Source organism: Salvia hispanica, chromosome 2 (genome assembly GCF_023119035.1).
Source record: "Salvia hispanica cultivar TCC Black 2014 chromosome 2, UniMelb_Shisp_WGS_1.0, whole genome shotgun sequence".
Lineage (NCBI taxonomy): Eukaryota > Viridiplantae > Streptophyta > Magnoliopsida > Lamiales > Lamiaceae > Salvia > Salvia hispanica.
The window spans coordinates 22,168,424-22,188,129 of record NC_062966.1 but is presented as its reverse complement, the minus strand read 5'-3'; the positions used below and the strand labels follow the sequence as shown (position 1 = coordinate 22,188,129).

The 19,706-nt window shown below is 33.5% G+C and overlaps 1 protein-coding gene across 4 annotated transcripts; it reads right to left on the bottom strand.

Moving 5' to 3' along the window:
- Positions 1–493: 493 nt before the first annotated feature.
- Positions 494–10,621, bottom strand: LOC125205839 (coatomer subunit beta'-2-like). 4 transcript variants are annotated; one of them, XR_007173859.1, is made up of 26 exons: positions 10,406–10,621; positions 10,112–10,132; positions 9,960–10,021; positions 9,654–9,708; positions 8,317–8,353; positions 7,886–8,211; positions 7,663–7,794; positions 7,434–7,582; positions 6,870–6,938; positions 6,626–6,776; positions 6,484–6,549; positions 5,835–6,023; positions 5,375–5,515; positions 5,190–5,264; positions 4,927–5,103; positions 4,742–4,833; positions 4,442–4,558; positions 3,773–3,887; positions 3,547–3,618; positions 3,069–3,265; positions 2,897–2,990; positions 2,652–2,758; positions 2,367–2,496; positions 1,844–2,070; positions 1,330–1,400; positions 494–832 (listed from the first exon to the last, which is right to left on the bottom strand). XR_007173859.1 is itself a non-coding variant. In XM_048104991.1 (24 exons), exons 1-24 carry the CDS (start codon positions 10,406–10,408, stop codon positions 1,888–1,890), a joined length of 2,760 nt encoding a protein of 919 aa, XP_047960948.1. In that variant the 5' UTR covers positions 10,409–10,621; the 3' UTR covers positions 1,599–1,887. The 4 variants fall into 4 exon arrangements, 1 of the variants encoding a protein (XP_047960948.1); XR_007173858.1 differs by having other exon boundaries at positions 1,330–1,393; XR_007173860.1 differs by having other exon boundaries at positions 1,330–1,393; positions 1,870–2,070.
- Between the last annotated feature and the right edge of the window lie 9,085 nt (positions 10,622–19,706).

The window sequence follows — 19,706 nt, the reverse complement described above, 5'->3', positions numbered from 1 at the left end:
TTTGCACCACATTCAAAGAGTACGAAAACATAATCTATTTTGAAAGAGAAACAAATTAATCTATCTAGATTTTTATAGTGATCCTGCTTTATTATCCTTTTAATTTGTTGAAAAGTTTACTTTTGAGAAATTAGTAATCCAAATAGAAACATTGATTAAGAAGTAAAATTATCAAGTGTGATATGTATATTTTGGTACATTTAGAAGAAATTGATGATTCAAAAACAACGTTGTCTATTTTTAGTAATTCAGACTTATCCATCTTATCCTTAGTATAAACAATTCCTAAATTTACAAAACACGTGTCTCCTCTCCACAACGATTCAACTTTCTACTTGTCAAAGTTCCTCTCAATCCCTAAATATATTCACCAATTTCTTATACCATTTCCAAAAACTCTATTTCAGACGATAGAGGAAATATAATTTCCCAAAGTTTAATTTAGTGGGAAAAGATTTGAGGTTTAGAGAGAGAGGATGACACTGATTCGAAGTGGAACAAACTAAAATTAACATCTTTGACAATGAGGAGATGTGGGTAGATTTTGTACCATAGTGCAGCTGTGTATCTACGATTCACAACGCCACGAACCAAAGAGATTTACGAAACGGCCTATGTCTCAACTAAAGTAGACTACTAGATGATGAACACAACTTAATTCGTCTAAACAAGATCGGACAGGATCAAGTCACTATGGTCGCAGACTATATAGAAAACCATAATTGATCGGCATAAAAATGTACTAAGCAAAACATCTTAAAGTCTACGTTGTGTATGTCTTCAATAATCGCAGGACGAGTCTTCGTCTTCAGGCAAACAACCTATAGCATATCTGTGACAAGGAAACTTCAGTTGTCTTAATATGGGTCAACAAATTATATAAATATTAGAACAAAGAGCGTAAACTACATATCACTAAGGTTCTTCAATCCCTTTAGTTGAATACTAAGTTATTCAAATAGGAGTGTTAGCTGACGGGGTCATAGAAATTTTAAAAAGTCCTAACCCCGTCCACGAAATTAAGTCCCATTTTACCATAAATGACGTTCACAGCTAAAAGTCTTGTTTCAATTTTTATAAGTATAGGAGCCACACTCTACTAGCGTTTCCAATCCACTTTCCTTTCCATTTCTTGAAACCAGCGCGAGTCAAAATGGGACTTTATTTCACAGAACGAGTATATTTTTAGAGCAGACAATGAAATGTGCATCTAATGAACAAGTATGGGGTCATCAAATGCTATTAGCAACACCTATTTAGACACATACAGATCCTAATAATTGATCAGCACAATAACATATATTTCGCACACCAATCCTCACTTCTTACCAAGAAATATAGCAGACATCTGCAACCATCTGTCTTCAATGAACTCAGCCAGGTTGCGTGAGCACTGCCAACTCAGCAAGAAAGAGGGAGAAATAAGGATCTAACCATATGAGTTAATAACAGTTAGTTAATAGAATAATAGAGTAGAAAATTATGAGATAAGAGAATCCAATTAACATTATAAATACCACATGATTATCCTATAGATCTAGATAGCTTCGACTTGATCTCCAAATGAACTTGAGAAAAATTTCACACAAAATGCATGATAGTGTTGAACTTATATATATTATACATCAGGAAATAAATTTTGTCCCAACCTAATTACATGTCAAAAAATTTCCTAGAGCTCAATGGTTTCTAATGATGTACTATCAATTTAGCTGAACTCCGAAATTCTAGAGGTAGATGAAACAGATGCAGCAAATGATAGATGAATACAATAACTAAAAAAGGTACAAGAATTACAATAAATGGAAGTCAACAAGCAGCTAAAAGATTATCAAATAATCACCAGAAACAAAACTATGATTTTCACACCATTCCAACAAATGGCTTTTAGGCTGACGGTTTTTCGCCATCATTCGCTCCCAACTCTTCCTCTGCCTCATTTCCGTTGACGAGCACAGCACCATCTGTAGGGTCACCATCCACCACAACAGCCTCTTGATGACTCTCATCATGCCCATCCACTTGTGTATCATCCTGCTCTTGTGACAATTCACCATTTGTCTTTCCATCCTAAGCAAATTCGAGAAATATAATGAGCACTCAGCACCAATGACCTCACAAGATATCTATTGTTTGGATTTTGACATTGTGGGAGAAAGATGATCATGCAACAAAATATACTTAAAGATAATTAAACCTTCAGCTAGTTCATTCTTCAATGCCAGGCAGTAACTCACAAATTACAGAATGTTTATGAAAAAAATCTCCTCTGAAAACTTATGCTGATATCAGGCACGGGTAGATCCGCTTATGATATAAAATTATGTAATTTAACAATAAAATGGATGAAAAATTAAACAATCTACCTCATAATCCAAGCCACCATTTTCTAGGTGCTCATCTTCTTCGATTTGCATGGTTCTGAAGAGTTCTACAAGACTTGCTGTTGATCTATCAGCATGTTGCATGTATTCAGCTGCTGGAGGCAAATTACCCCTACAAATGCAAATGTGGAATGTATAACTATTGACTACTATCAGAACAGAATTTCATGACATGTTAGGAATTGAAGAAAGGAAAGACAGACCCCGCAACAGAAAGTCGAATCCATGGCTATCTAACTAGCGGGATATTACAAACTGAATACCAACCTTGTCTCAGCAGCTTTAGCTTCAACAGCAAGTGCGACTTGCCAATCCTCAAACATATTTGGATATTCTTCAGGATCAGCAAGTGATTCTGCAGCTTTCTGATTAATCTGTGGATAATATTCAAACCAAAAGAAAATCCATGTCAACAACCTCATGATATTAGTTCCTTCTATTTAGACTTAAAAAACATTTATTTTAATCAAAAGTCTCACAAACAAGAACACAGAAATCACATAAGCCATTACCTTGTTGAGGTCCTTTCTCCAAAGAGCAACAATTTCTGACACCTTACTTGGAAGGTAAGACCGAGCCATCAATGCAGCTTCTGGTATCCGATTGCTGTAAAGATTTTCTTGATTTACTAGTAAAAACATTTAAGTAATGGTCTAACCAGACAAATTTAGCAAAACTGCATACCTCTCTACCAACAATTGTAGGCAGTCCTCCAATTTACCCAACATAAACAGACAAAGGAATGCAACATTGTTTTTACCATGCTCTTTTGCAAGAGAGGCAAGTTCACTAATCCCCTCGGCATTTCCTAAAGATGAATAGAGTAGCAATAAACCACTCAGGTCATTAGCTTGCTTCAAACACTCTTCTGCCATCTCCAACTGAAATGCAGAACACGCGCAAAATAAAGTTTAGCAAACATATCAATAAGATCAAAAATGTGAGAGAATATCAACAAACACTATATTGAAAAAGTCAAAAATCAAAATTCATTTATCATTGGTCAAACAGCATATTTAGATAGGGAAGTGAGGAACAGGCAGTATATCTTTGTTTTATGTAAGACAGCGATGTCATAGTTAAAAATTCAGCTCATCTTAATTAAAGTCTTCGGAAAAGTAAATTTAATCAGTTTCAGCAGAGCATGATATCAAGAGAATACCATTCCGCTAGACATGGCTAATTCACCCAATTGCTTCCATTTAGCCTCACTTTGTGCATCTGTTGCTATTTCCTGTAAGGAACAAAATGAAAATGGACTTGTAAAGGAAACTTCAGTACAAAACACAAGAGAGATGAGAACCTTACAAAAAAACTACTGAAAGAAATATGCTCCCCACATATTTTTAATTTTTGATAGGCTGACCAAACAAGTCACTGCAGTTTACCTTTGCAATGTCTAGCTTTCCTAGCTGTATGGCTAACTCAAATCTGTAGTCGGGATCGGTAGCAACTTCAAGTGCATCTTCTATCATCCCCCGTGATTCCAAGAAATGGGCCACACTGTCAAAAAAATAAATAATATTAAAATGTGAAGTAAATTATTTACTGTATTAGGAAATTATGCGCTAGTATAAAATAAGATGATTAAAAAAATGAAAACGTGGATGCAGCATATTCAATAATTTTTTTCACGCTATATTCCAATTTCTCACTAGTCTGAATTTTTTCCAGGGAATAAGGAATATTATAACATTATTGACCTCGGGATGAAACCCAGAATGTTGAAGAATCCGAGATGTATATTGCAGCATCAGTTCAAATCAGAAAAACTGATAATTATTGATGTCTTGGATCTTACTGTGGTCTGTTATTCATAAAAGCAAGACAAGTATGCTTACAGCATTCTCACTTATCGAAAAGCAGTAGTGATGATAGCTAATAAGGTAAATAGATTATTTTAACTAGCTAAATAATTTCCACAATCAATGATGATAACTGCATGTCTCTATATCGTAAATATGGTGCTTTTATGACAATCACGCATAATGGTAGTGAGAATTAAGTAAATTAAGACAGTTTTGAAGTCAAATGACAACATTAAATATGTTAAAGACCTGTTCTGATGCTCCTTTGGAATTGATTGCAGGACCTTACTTGCCCTCTCCAGATCACCCCTCATCACGAGAGTCTTGTACTCAATCAAGCTGAGCAGCAAGGTATATCCAATAACACTGGAAAAGAGGATTCATAAAACATATTCAGTGATCTAGAACCAAGATGGAAGGTTATCTTCCCTCACTTAAAGAGTTAGAAGATTTGGGCTCATAGGGAATAAGTTTAAACAGAATTATGCACTCGCACGATGTAAGGAAGAGAATGAAAGAGTTTCTTCTAGAATTGAGTGAAGAACTCACTTAAATTCTTTGTCGATGAGAAAAACACGACTCTGATTAGCAAGATACCCAAGCAGGTACATAGGCCGGTCTAAATGAAACATAGTTGTCACCTATGATGGCACATAAATAAACATTGACTTGACATAAATATGTGTTTATTCTCGTATTTATAAGTATATTAACTACAGAATATTATAATATACCTCACCACCGACACAGTAATTAAGCCTCCAAGACGAGTTATTGTAGATAAAACAGTCCCCAACCCAGAGACCAGTTCGTACTCTTTCATTAATTTCATAAAGAAGCTCAAAAGCATCTTCCACCCCTTGTTCATCTACTGATCGCCCACTATCCAGATGGGCAGAAACTATATCCCGCTGCAACAGATAGGCTGATCCAGTCACTACTAAATAAAAACTATGACACAAATTCAGAAGGACATTAAGGTGAATAATATACTTACATTATACTTAAGTATGTAGAATGACGTATCACTGGCAATGGCCACCAAATCCCCACTATCAGCCCAGTAAAGATTCTGAAATGGATTGCCATAAGAATCAATAACCACATGGAACATATTGTATACGATGAAAGCTGACAACATTAACATGATTGACAAATGTATCATGGATTTAACTTCCTCACCTTAACATTGACATCAATTCGACGTATCAACCTACATTCAGCCCAATCATAGAAACAAATAAAATCATTTGAGCATATTGCCAATAATATGCCACCATAGATGCGCTCAGCCGAAAATGTAGGGCGGATGCTTTTCTTCTCCTGAAAGAGACATCATTCCTAGTATTATTTTTGAACAGATAAATTAAAACAACCTACTGAGGTATAATAAATTCACAGAAACAGACGAAATTAAAAGCACATCATACATGAAATGACTATGAAATTATGAGCGAAATAAAACTGCTGCAAAAAATGAAGGATGATGTAAGCTGGATGATCTCAAGCTAGAGAAAAAGCAGCACAGCAATCATTTGTTCTGGATCCCCCCCTCCTCTCAAAAAAGAAGGATAAGGAAATGGCATTAAAAGGACAAAACCAACCTGGAAATTTTTAGTATAGATCTTAATCCTTGATGTACCTGGAAATTTTTAGTATAGATCTTAATCCTTGATGTACTTTCCCTAACAGCATATTCTCCTTCCGTTGACCAAACAAATTCCAAAGCCGAGCCAAAGGATTTGTTTCTCCATGCCAAAGCTGTGTATATGATGTACTCACCATCCCCGCATACAACAACAAACCTACCATTAGGATTGTGCTTCAAACTCTGTCAAAAGTACATGGCTATGAAAGTTAATGCAAAATAAAATCAGCCAAACAGTGAATAAAAATATGAACAACAAGCACCAACAACATGATAAAAGAGACATCTCTTTCCAACTATCAAGCAAGAGTGGGAATGGAAATGAACTCTAGATATTTCTTTATTAAGAAGCCTGTCATGATCCAAGTTCTCCATGAACAGTAGCCATAGGCTAGAGGTAGTCTCACTACATGATTGAGATGACCATTTCTATAATAAAGCCACGCTTATTACATACTAGTTGAGAGTTGAGAGTTTGCATGGTTTATCATCAGCACTATGACAAATAACTAACAATATGACTCCTAAATGAATATAAACAAATGATACATAAACAAAATAAATGAAGTGTACAACACAGTAGAATATTCTAGAAATACAGAACTAAGAGACATGAATTTGCTTTTAGACTAGGGACACTAACCTGTGGATAAAGGTCACAGGTTCCCAACTCCTTCACAGCTAAAGGCAATCTCTCTCCGTCAGCAACCTGAGACAGAAATATAAAGTAATTTCGGATAGTACACTGTATTCAGAACTATATTATTAACCACGAAGTGCCATACATCATAATCGGCCCCAACACTCTTAATGTTGACAGTCTGGATCTCATTATGCTTAGACCATATGATTTTCCCACTATTGTCCATGCTTGCAACAGGCACCTCTCTACCGAGCTTTACCATTATGGTTCCTTCATCATAGCCAATTACAACCCTGCAGATAAAACTCATCAAATCCAGGTGCCCCCTCCAATTAAAATATAAATGCATACATTACTTTTTCAAGTAACAGTGAAAATAAACTTACCGTCGTGATCCTCTCAAGTAACTAACTGCCCAAACTCTTTCAAGTCCATAATTCAATGTGTTTTCAAGTCTGCAAAATAATGAAGTGACTTGTGAGGCATCAATCAATGTGCATCCAAAATCTTATGTAGAAAATACTACAACGTACAAACATAACGAATTACAGATAAATCAATATATACCACGCACGCACACACACATGTGCATTCAGTTCACCATTCTCAACAGTGACATGACAGCATAGCAAGAGAATGCAAGAAAAAAAAAAGACTAACAAAACGTGTATACAATATCAGCAAGAAAAAATATTGATTTGAGACACAGATGTATAATAACAACACCCAGAAGATTTACGTTTCAGCAATCAATCCAACTAACTAAAAATTTGTAGGTGGTGCAGACAATTTATGGGAAAAAAAACTACTCCGCGTGGGAAAATTAAAAGGAGAAAATGATTGTAATATGGTTTTTGCAGTAATGAATGCTATTTAATTGGTTGGAAAAACAGGGTTTGAAAAAACTCAACTAGTGTAACTCAGCTACAAGCATAAAACCATAAACTCACCTATAAGTGGTGGAATGCCATATGCGAACTGTACCATCCTCAGAACCTGTTATTATAATGGGAAGTTCAGGGTGGAAACAAACTGCCGAAACATTATGTGTGTGGCCTTCTAGTGTCTGGACACAGCTCTTTGTCTGATAATCCCACACCTGTTTACAAGTTCTCCAGATAATTTAGATTATGCACATACAATCTCATGACAACAGATGTAGAAAGAAAAACGAGGTACCTTAGCAGTGTGATCATCAGAGCCAGTGATTAAATAAGGTTTATCACCACCAGTAAAATAATCAACACAGTTTACTCCTTTCAGGTGAGCATCAAGGGTAAAATTTGGATCAGGGGAGCCAAGGTTCCAAATCTACAAAGAGAAAACAAACAGATATGTATCACATCACACACACTTAACTAAACCTTCAGAAAAAACTGACTTAGAGAGAACCATTGTATACCTTAATTGTGCGATCGAGTGATGCACTAGCAAAAGTATTGGTATCTTTGGGATTAAAAGTCACTTGCATCACATAGTGGGAGTGACCCTCAAATATTTGAGTGCATGCCCACCCCTTTTCCCAGTCCCAGAGCTTTATGAGCATGTCATCTGATGATGACAACACATAGGGGAGAGTGGGATGAACTGCCACACACCTGATATAATCTGTGTGGGCCTCAAATACTTTAACCTTATCCATCGTATTGTAATTGTAGACACGAATGAACATGTCGTCAGCACCAGCAACCACCCACTGCTTTCGTGGTATAAACTTAGCAGATCTAACTGCATTGTTTTGTAAGGAATTATCATTAAAGGGATTCTACCAACATGAAAAAACAATTTAAACTTCTTTATCGAAAAGGAACACAAAAGGTTCAAGTTGTGCACCTGGAAGTTCAGTAACCTCAAAAGATTTAACCATTATCTGCAGCAATAATAATAAACTTTTAGAACAAAATTCAAGTGTATAAAAACATAGCAGAGAGGGTAACTTCAGATAGCAAGTTATCACATAGCATATAAGATTTCAATTCTCTATTGAGATGAACATAAACATTTATTCTGTACATGTCACCATTTTGCAGAGTACAGAACAAGTTAAAAAGATTAAATCCTTCAAGGAACCTACTTCTAAGGTAGTGGACAAGTGTGTGAAAGGAGTAGAATACATTATTATTGGGAAAATTGAAAAGCAGTAAGTATTTGATGGTGGCATCATTTTGCACAATGGTGATGCTACTTTAATCCTGAAAAGATCAAGACTTTAGAAACTACAAGTTTTAAAGGTTTATAAGCTCTTGGAAGCTCGAAGAAGGAGAATATATCAGCAACAGTCAGATTATATCTACCGTCACTCTTCTATTTCTTTGAAATTTGTGCTCCTTGCTAAAGAAATTGAAAGAAGTTCTATTCCGAATCTCATATTAGAGCGTGAAGAAGATGTTAGAAGGTAATTCAAGGATCCATTTGGAAAGTTCTCATGCAAATCCTTTTCAACTCAATCTTACCATGCTTCCTTTCTTGAAACCTATCTGGATCTCTATGTCTAGAAAACTACAGGCCTTCTTATATTTATTAGACTTGGAAAGTAACTTGCATACGAGAGGTTGCAAAATGCATCTTAAAGTTCTTCTTTCCCCAAACTGGTATGTCTTGGCATATAGTGTTTCATTGTCACATTCAGTCAAAATTTTGTTTTTCTACTCTAGGTATTACATGCAAAAGCAGTCAAGCATTAAGGGATTAATCTTCCAGCCATTGATCATCACAGCTACAATTAGTATGCAGATCTTTGAGGATCAAGCATAATTCATCGAAGTGGTATGGGAATTAATGAAGTTTGGACTTGCTCAATCGCTCTCAAATCATAAATATTCAAGGATTATTTTGTTTCACACATGTTTAAATATTTTTTATTTGTATCTTTAGCTAGACTGTCATCACCTTTCCAGGAATCACTAATCCCTTTGCGAAAAGGGATGCTTTTCCTATAACAAATTTCTAGTTTCTTAATAGAAGACTTTTATTCTCTGATACAAAAGATTAGCTGTATTTTCATCACAGCACAAAATTGCATTGCCATATTTAGCCAGGCCTTCTACCATGTCAAAATCAAATAATTAGAGATACAGAATTACACAAGCATCTAAGAAATGTCCATGTATTCAGTATGATTAAAATCTTCTATAGGATTGAAATTACACATGCAATAGTATTCTGCATACCTGGGTCTGATAATTCCAGATGCAAACAACCCCCGAATACAGACTCGCCAATATCCTGAGGACGCACAAGAAATCATAGAAGCAATGAGAAATTTTAAGCAATGAAACAGACATCTAAATTGTACTACTTGTTATCCCACATCTCAGTAAGGCGTGCAAATGCAAAATTTATATATAATTATATATATACAAGTAAGCCAACCAAAGAGAAGAAGCAGATCACAGCCTAGAACTAAAGTAATACTAATAAACAGAACAAAAGGACCGAAAAGTTAATATAAACGTGGTTGCAAGGGCTTCGCATACCATGGCTCTGTTGGATGTAGATCCACAGACTTTACTCTTTCTGATCTTTGCGCAAGTTTCCTCTGATAGAACAAATCAAATTTATCAGCATCGACTAATCACTCATTCACACAACAAAAATAAATTCTCAATGTAAATTGTAAAATGAATACCTTGATTTCTAGTCTGAGCGGCTGCAGCACACCACCAGAAAATCCAACACCAAAGCAAGCAATCAAAAAAGTCGAGTCAGCAAACAATAACAGCAGCTCCAGATCTCAAACAAGCCGCAAACCAATCCAAACAAATCACAAAATCCAACACCAAATTTAAAGCAATTAGAATGCCGAATCTCCCACGCATATCAAAGACATGAAACTGACAGATACTCCAAATATTTTCCAGATCTGATACCCAGCCGCATGCGCGAAATCAATCAGCAGAAATACGGAAGCAATACGACTCACCATTTTCTACAGCAAGCTCTGCAGCTGGGAAAGGCAATCGATCGTACAGCAAGATCCACCGAGCAATACGCAGTCGAATGCTGCGATCAAGAGCTATTGGTATGCGAAATGGGGAGAGAGGAATAGAATGGGGGGTTTTGCAGTCCCACAACAAACCGAGCCAAAAAGAGTAGCAAAATTCGATCGAAGAGATGAAGGTGAATTTTCCTTTTTTTCTTTTTTAGTTATTTAATTTTGCTGAATATAACTATTTCTTGATGATTTATAAATCCAAAATAAAGGTTTCGACGATTAAAATGCTGAGCATTCTAACGCAATCATGGCCGTTGATAAGTGTGACCAATCAGAATGAACGGTTGGGATCTGCGTGTTGGCATCATAGCTTGATTATAGAAAAAAATGACCATTAGTATGATTTATGAATTCCAAACTTGTCATAAGAGCTGAAAATAGGGTGAGTAATGAGTATTCAAGTTTCTGTTTTGGGTTTTTTTTTCCAAATATTGAACTGAATTATGCGAAAAATCAAATTCAAAAAATCAAAATTCGAACTATAAAAATTGATCTAAACCAAAAAAACCAAAATCTCATGAACATATCCAAAAAACCAAAAAACCAAAATACTAAACTATAAAAATCTAACCTGAAAAACCAAAATTGCACAATATATAAAAAAAATGAAAATTCAAAAATTAATTTTCAATAATTAATACAAAAATTATATTGCATCTACCGATTAACATATCCAAACTTATAGTAGTAGTTTTTATAAAATCTAAATTTTATTAAATTTATTAATATAAATCGACATAGATAGAGTAGTTCATTTTTCATTAAAATGAAAAAAATGTATTTTTGGTTTTTTCGATCCGAATCGAACAGAAAAATCGAAAAAACTGAACCGAAATTTAAATTTCAATTTGATTAGGACCGGATATTCGAATTTTGGTTATTTTGTGCTCCCTAGTTGAAAATCTGTACATTATTTCAAAGTCTGTGATATACTAAGTGTATGAAATAGGAGTATTTTATACACTTATACTACTACACCTACACACTATTTATTACAGAATTATAAATTGAGTATTGCTTGGTCACGAGTGTAAAGTCATTTAAGAAAAAAGTTAACGAACAATATATGCATATATATATAGTTGATTTTTTTCCCTTCAATATCAATGAATCTCCAAGGCTTTTCATATCTTAAATTTTTTTGTAGGAGTATAAAATTTCATGTGATTTGATTTTTCAAATATATTTTGTTTTATAATAAACGAGATTTTAAGAGTTTCAGGATAGGTTGGTAACATTTGTGAAATATATAGAAGAATCCATGTAATGGAGTATAATTATAATGTCAACCACCTCAACTAAGTATTACAAACATTTACTAAAACATTGGGTCTGGGCTTGGTATTCATTAATGGGCCTAGGAAGCCCACTCTACATTTACACACTTTTTTCATTTTTTGTGTTTCTTAGAATTTGAGAGACTTCGTATTACAACCAACACAAACATTAAAAATGGCGCAATGCTTGTTATGGATCAAGGCTAACAAGTAAAAATATATTGGGATCGTTATCGTGTGAACATGATAAGATTAAACACGAATATAATTCGTTAGGAATCTGATCCACTTGATCAGGGACGGATCCAAAAAATGATCATTGCAGGGGTAAAAATACATGTGGGGACATTTGAAGTATTTGAGGAGGGACATTTAAAGAAGAAACTAATATTAATTTTTTTCTATAATAGATTTTATATATAGATATGAAATTTTGAGGGAGGGCATTTGCCCCTCCTGCTTGCACATTAGATCCGTGTCTGCACTTGACTATGAATACTATATACTCCCTCCGTCCCACTAAATATGCAACATTTGCTTTTCAGCACGTAATTTTATGTAATGTTATTTTGTGAGTTAATGAAGAGAGAGTAAAGTAGGAGAGAAGAAAAAGTAGAGAGGGTATTGTTTTTATTTTTAGAAACGTTTCATTTTTAATAGGACAAACCAAAAAGGAAAAAAATTCATTTCTAATGAGACAGAGGGAGTACCTTCTACAAACACTGATATGAACAAACAAGATTACACTTTTTTCTCGTGCTTACTCAAAATTTGTATATGTTGGGAGATGGTGAAGGGTTTATCAATGACATTTTTTATATATGTGGATAAATTTAAGTTGTGTTTACTAAAACAAATGGGTATTTCGTCCCTATTAATAATGAACACACAATTGAAACAAATCCAATCATTTTTTGTCCACAAATCAAACCTTGAAAAAACATAAGACTTCTGATTCTCACACAACACTATAATGAGAACATGTAGTTGACAAACTAAAGTGCAGAAACATATGAAAGCAGAAGAAATCATTTCCTTCAGTTTATGACCCAACATCACTCTATTTAAAATAAGCAAATTATGAACATAAAATAAATGAGCACTTTTCAATACAAAAATAAGAAGAGGAACACCCACCCCACTCACCCCAAAAATAAGCACAAATTGAACAAAATACATCTTTATCATTATCCCTATCTCCAATCTTCTTCACCTAGGCCATGATCAGCCCTTTATGTATAGGCACATGATCACCAACAACATTTCTTTATATAAAAATAAATAAATAAAAATATTTCCCAAAGTATGAGGACCTTAGAGTGTGGGAATTGTCAAATATAATGAACTAACATTGAGATAATCAAGAAAGGATGGTCAACTTTTACCATCATTGCATTATCTGCACTCAAACATGCAATGCATTGCTTGAATAGTATGGTATATTCTTTGGAATAAACTCAGTCCACTAAAATGTAATTCTATGAACAATGGTTAAGAAAAATGGGCTCCATTCATATATTCTACTAATATTTTTTTTGTGTTATGGAACTCTACTATAGTCTAATAGTATCCTTGCATTCTGCCTAGCTATAAAAATCAAAATTTGGATTTTTAGCCAACCCCACCTAATGATATCTTTACACTTATGGGGAAATATCAAATGAGTGATCATGAATTTTTCTTTTAAATTCAAATAAAATCGATAATGATTTCTCATTTATCTTTGTGTCTGATTATAGTTCTACAATTATTTATAGTACTTAGACATTTTGTTCTTTCTGATGGAATTGTTCTAACTTCTAACACGAGGCATGGTATTAATGATTTCTAAATATAACTTGTGACACGGTTTTAAATAATACTATAACTATGCAAGACATGCCATGGCCTCTACTGTGGGAATATTAGAGAGTGGTAGCAAAGAAGGGACTAAAATCGCATGTCTGATTTTGGAACTGATTCAGTTGAGTTTGTCTGTGGAAATGAATTGCAAAATAAGATTGTAATTTGTTAAAAAAAAAAAAAAAAAAATGACACACAACAAGAACAATATAATATGCAAAACGGCATCAAGATTTAACGTCGGAAAAACCCAAGATGAAAAAAAAACATGGGCCAATTGTCTACGTTGGCCCATGTTATTTTGTTCGTCTTGGATTTTCCCAACGATAAATCTTGTTGCCGGTGGCTAATTATAACGGGCTTCAAGGCCCAGCACAAATAATCCGGCCCGTTTTTCGACCCCGCAAGAAAATCCCCCTTAACGAGAGAATAAGGACCGCAAATTAACACAACTAATGCTTGCAAATTCCAAAATCATTTGCCTTTTCCTGAGAATATTATTGACAGAGAATGACATTGAGGAAATCTTGAAATGCATCAATTAATAGTATAACTATAGTGTGAAATGATTAAAGAATAAATTGGTGCATGCCTTTTTTGAGCCGTAAACTTGTCACACACTACTACTAATACCTAATTATTTTTTGCCAATAACAAGATTTTTCTCTTAAAAGGATTCAAATGACGGATCAAATTGGTTGTGGTAAAGTGAAGTAAAGATATTTGTTGCAATTTGCAAGACTATGCAAATCTATATACTATTATCAATATTATACTCACCTTGGGCTTAATGTCCAATGCAAGAGTTAAGATGCTTAAATTTAATCTACTATCTCTAAAAAAATATGCTTCTTGGCCAATTTGGCATCTAATTTTATCCACTAGAACATCTAACTTTTTAAGAAAATTCTTGGGTTACAAAGTTTGCAAGGAAGCAATCTGGAGTGCATGTCTGAATTCAGGGCTCACAGCCTGACAGCAAAGAAATTAGTTAGATGGTGATTAACCAATAGAATAAATTCTCCCTTTTAAAGACAATGAAATATGCAAAAAATTAAGATTGGATTTTTATGATTTCGGGTTTCAAAGAAATCGGCTGCTAATTATGAGGTGACACGTTGCGGTTGTGGGTTTATTGAAAACTAGAGAAAATAATAGAGAAGATGTGGTGAAAAGTATTGGTTTTGAATTATTTATCAAAGACACTATATTCTAATGTGAAGTGGGCATTTGACTCTACCAATATTTGTATCCATCCATGGTGGGTACATAATTCAGATTTTACAAAATATGAATCCACTATTTCGCCTTCTACCAAAAAGCACCACTACTCGCCGCGTATTAAAATAATAAATTAAAAGAAAAATAAATAATGGCTGATTATTTTATGAATTTTGAATCTAATTAAGGATGGCATCGGTCGGTTACGTTGATAATCGAACTGATTGATCAATTAACTTACTGATGCACTAGGAGGGAACTAGAACATGATATAGATAAGTTTTCGTTAATATACTAACCGACAATAATAATCGATCAGTTTGTGTACTAACCACTTAACAAAAATCGATATTGAAATTGAAACAAAAATGTGTGCCGGTGATTCGAACTCAGGTCTACGCAATTGTGAGGCGACGGACAATACCATTCTTTGTAATTCAACAATTCCAATTGGACAATTAGAAGTTCAAAGGAGATTTCAAAGGAGAAGGATATTTACCGTCCGATTTGTGAGACCACATAGAGACGGGTGAGCCGCGTCGGCACTCGAGTAGAGAGAGGGGCAAGTCGCAAGACCTGATTAAGCGTTTTATCACTTATATGTTCCTTAGCCGGCTCCTACTATGTATGTTTTCTCTAACACTATTCGTGGATCTCATCTTATAATTTTCTTTTTATTGTTTATTTCTTGTACTACATTATTTTAAAATTAAATTAAATTGGGATATAATTCAAAATAGGAAATTAATGCTTGCATTATTCCCCATGTTGTACGAGATTTCGACAGTCTCAATCAGAAATATGAGAAATAATAACGACAAGCGTTGACTGATCGTGGTGATTATTCGTAGTTTTCTTTTTTTTTTTTTGGTGATTATTCGTAGTTATCGTCAATATAAGTCGTGTTTAACTAAAATCGTCGTGAATAGCGATTGATAAGTGTAACAATGATATGATTCGACAAGACTGTAGTTTATGGCTGTGGAGCATGGAACAAAATGCATCCAATGATGCTGCGCTCATTCAATTTAACTATTTAAGATTACTGCCCAGAACCTGTTTGATTAATTGTCTGAGAGAAAAGTTTTTTTTCCTCACATAGGTTGATTGATTATTTCCCATCTCTTTTCTACCTTTGTATTAGTTTTAGTTTTTCTATGAAAAATTTAAAATTTCATTTCCACTTAAGATCTTATTTATAATAGGAATATAAATTTTCATTGCCGCTTATAGAGCAAAATAAAAGTATTTTACATTGGTAAAACAATAACAACCGATTTATCTCATCAATGATATTTATCAAGCTTCATTTTTGATACATTGCACCAATTTATTGATCTATTCTTGTCGTTTAACTTTAGCTAATAGAAGTACTGTTATCCCCAAAAAATACATTATTGATATTCTTTCTCTTTTAGTTGAAAGAATATGGCCACTCTATTTTCAATAGTTAAATTGAAAGTAATTATAGTATAATCTATGCTTTAGGATTAGGATGGAGTAGCTAAAGATCATGAATGCGGCAAATTGGATGGTAGGCCAAACTTCCTTCCTTTAATGGCAAAGCACACAGAGCTAACAAAAGATTAGGAACTTTGCTATTTAAAATTTTAATGTCTCTATGATTATGGGATGCAATGAAGTGTCTATTAACTGTCGCTCCATAGTGCATAAGGTTTGTGGGTTATTCTAAAGAGTTTGATGCCGTAACGATTCACCATGTGCATAGAGAAGGGAATTATTCTACCGATTTTTTGTCACATTTTCCTTATGGTTTTTAGAGAGGTGTTCATGTTCTTAAGACACAACCTTTGGTTGCTTCATAGTAATAGATTAGGTATTTCATACCCTCCTTAGTTTGTTTTTTTTACCGGCCTTTGCCGCTTTTATTAAAAAAAATAAAAATTAAGCAATCATTAAAAGCATTTCATTTTACACCATTTTTAGTGTAATAATAACTTTATGGCCCATGTTTTACGAGATTCAGTTGGTAAAAAAGTGAATCTAATATAAAAATGCATCACTTGATATGTTTCGAAATATTAATGTTAATGCTCCATTATTATTTAGTGGATATTATCACATCAAGTTAGGAAATATAAATGAATCTAGTAGGTCAAACCATAATTCTAACCAACAAAAATTTAAACCGAAAGATCATGATATTGACTACAAAATTGACAAAGCTTCATTATTTAAATAGCTACTAACCATATACTAGTACTTAATATAATATAATACAAAAAATATAAATAAAAAACTGATAACGTCACATATAGTTTAATTGATTTAGTCTAAGTTGATATTTCCATGTGTTATAACCCTACCATTATCTATTTGATCAATTCTTCTCTCGCGTTTTTAATTTACCAATCTAGACTATGACCATGAGATGATAGTGCTCTTGCCACTCAACTCTAGTAAACCAAAATATTTATAAAAAAATTGAACAAAATAAAATCCAACCAACGCCTAAAATGACTTTCCATATTTCATATATATTCAATTCATCTGTTTAATTAGTTGGTTGCCGCAGTTGAATTTCCACGAGTAAAATTTTAATTTGATTTCTTCCTTTATTTGGAATGTTGAGACAATTTCCATTAGTTATTGGCGACAACATTATGTTTTTATCGGTTTATATATTCGAAACTAATGATTAAATATCGCACTTACATATTTTATTCTTTTATTGGGTACTTTTGTCCAAGTAACAATAAATGTTAAATTGTCAATATTGATCGAATTAGGTTGAAATATGAATATTTGGCTAAATTGTTGATCGGTCTATCATATTGGATTCGAATTTATCTAAGTAAAAGCATCATTTTTTAATTAGGAGATGAGGATCGAGGAAGATCACACATTAGTTAGGTTTACATCAAGATCGATTTTCGCTTAATGGTGACCAAAAATAGAATGGAGTGTTTGGATTGGAAATTTCTATATGGAGGTTGAATTTTTAATGATTTTCCATTTATATTCACTAGTGATTCGAACTCCTAATCCAATAATTGAAGGAAAACCATCTCAGAATTAATCAATCGTGACATTGTATTTTTTAATTGTGTGTTTTTTAATCATTTGTGGACTTTTTTTTGTTCAAAATTAATGTGGTTTTGATGTTTTATTGATTTTATTATGATTTGTATTGTTAATGTTCTAGGGAGTTAGTTTTTGGCTTTTAGCATTTTTCATTCATAAATTTTATTTTTGGTAAAATATGAAAATCAAGTGAATGAATGATCTTTGCTAGGTGGCAATTCTGGTGTGCATTGTATAATAATAATGATGGTTAGGTCAATTAGCTTTCCATGTCGTCAATGAAACTACACTACACGACCACATGGTTGGCTTAAAATTGGAATAAAAATATTTTACCACTATTCGTTTAATCATGACTATAAATTATGGTCGTTAAATGGGAACGAAATTTTTAAATATTTTGAAAGTGATGGCCACATTTTTTTTGTAAGTGGTGGTCACAACTAGGCCTGAAAATTTAATCCGCGGGTTTCGGGTATTCCCGACCCAGTCTCAATACCCGACGGGTTTTGGGTATCCGAAACCCGAAATTATGAGTTCGAGTATGGGTTTGGGTAGTTAATGTTAGGATTTTTCGGGTTTAGGGTACCCGAAACCCGTATTAGGGTACCCGACTAATACCCGATTAATTATGTATTTGTGATAAATATTTTTATTTAGTATAGGGCCTATGGCCCGTAGGGTAAACCTGGGGTAATTTTATTTAATCACATGCAGATTTAATACTTCTTTACATTCGTGTTCGGTTCATGTTGCATTATTTATGTTCTTACTTGTTATCTTTTGAAAATATATAGTTAATTAGTTATTCTTTCTCCATTTTATTTACATGTTCATTTAACGTCTTAAAAAATTATTTTAATTTCTTTTATGCTTCAATTATACCAAAAAAAAAATTATTTTAAAATTAAGTAGTGTCTATTTGTCTAATGTCTACGTCTGTTTTATATAATATAGAATTATAGTCAATATATAGTATAAGTATTGTGTTATTTTTAATAATTTCTATTCTCATCACAATTTAATTTATATAAAAGAATAATTAAATATAATAATTCCGGGTTTATGGGTATCCGATTAGTTGGGTTCGGCTACCCGCATCGGGTATTAGGGTACCCGAATTCACATACGGGTCGGGTATTGGGTATGATATTTTTTAGATTTCGGGTTCGGGTACTCAAATTTTCGGGTTTGGGTACCCGCGGGTACCCGAATTTACACCCCTAGTCACAACGTATCCAGGTTGTGTTGGGTTTTGCCTTTCCCCAAATTAAAACTAAACCCTTAATTTTTATTCTGATCATATATATATATATATATATAGGGAAATGATCAAAACAAAAATGCCTTTAAATCAAGAAATATAGGCCGATTTTGGACCATAGGATTAGCTGATCTGATCTTAAGATTAAAAGATCTAATGGCTCCATTAATTTCTTAAGTATTATCATTTTAAACATAAAAAAAACGTATAAGGATAGAAATGATATTTTGTCAAGTGTCTTGTTATGGAAATCCCTAAAATCTTGCATTATTCTTCTGTCAATTAAGATTTTTTGTGCGTGATTAATTAGATAACTTATTCAATATCATCAACTTCATCTTCTTCACCACTCCTCCATATCCTCCATCTCCTTTACCAGCAATCCCTTTAATCTTTCATTATACTTATTCAAGAAAAAATATTGAGGATTTGTTCTTCGTGATTTACTTATACACCAGAATTTATTTGCATTGTCAGGTTGTTTGAAATTACTCAGTTCGTTCAGATTTGTATGAGGCATCCTAGTACTCGGTAGTTTTATGTAATGACTCAAATATTGGATTATTATGACCCAATTTAC

Excerpts from the sequence above, each read along its gene's own strand:
- LOC125205839 (XM_048104991.1), bottom strand. Across the intron at positions 6,024-6,483 it reads CCTGTGACCTTTATCCACAG|AGTTTGAAGCACAATCCTAA; the intron begins GTTAGTGTCCCT and ends TACTTTTGACAG. Across the intron at positions 4,559-4,741 it reads CTCATCGACAAAGAATTTAA|TGTTATTGGATATACCTTGC; the intron begins GTGAGTTCTTCA and ends CCTCTTTTCCAG.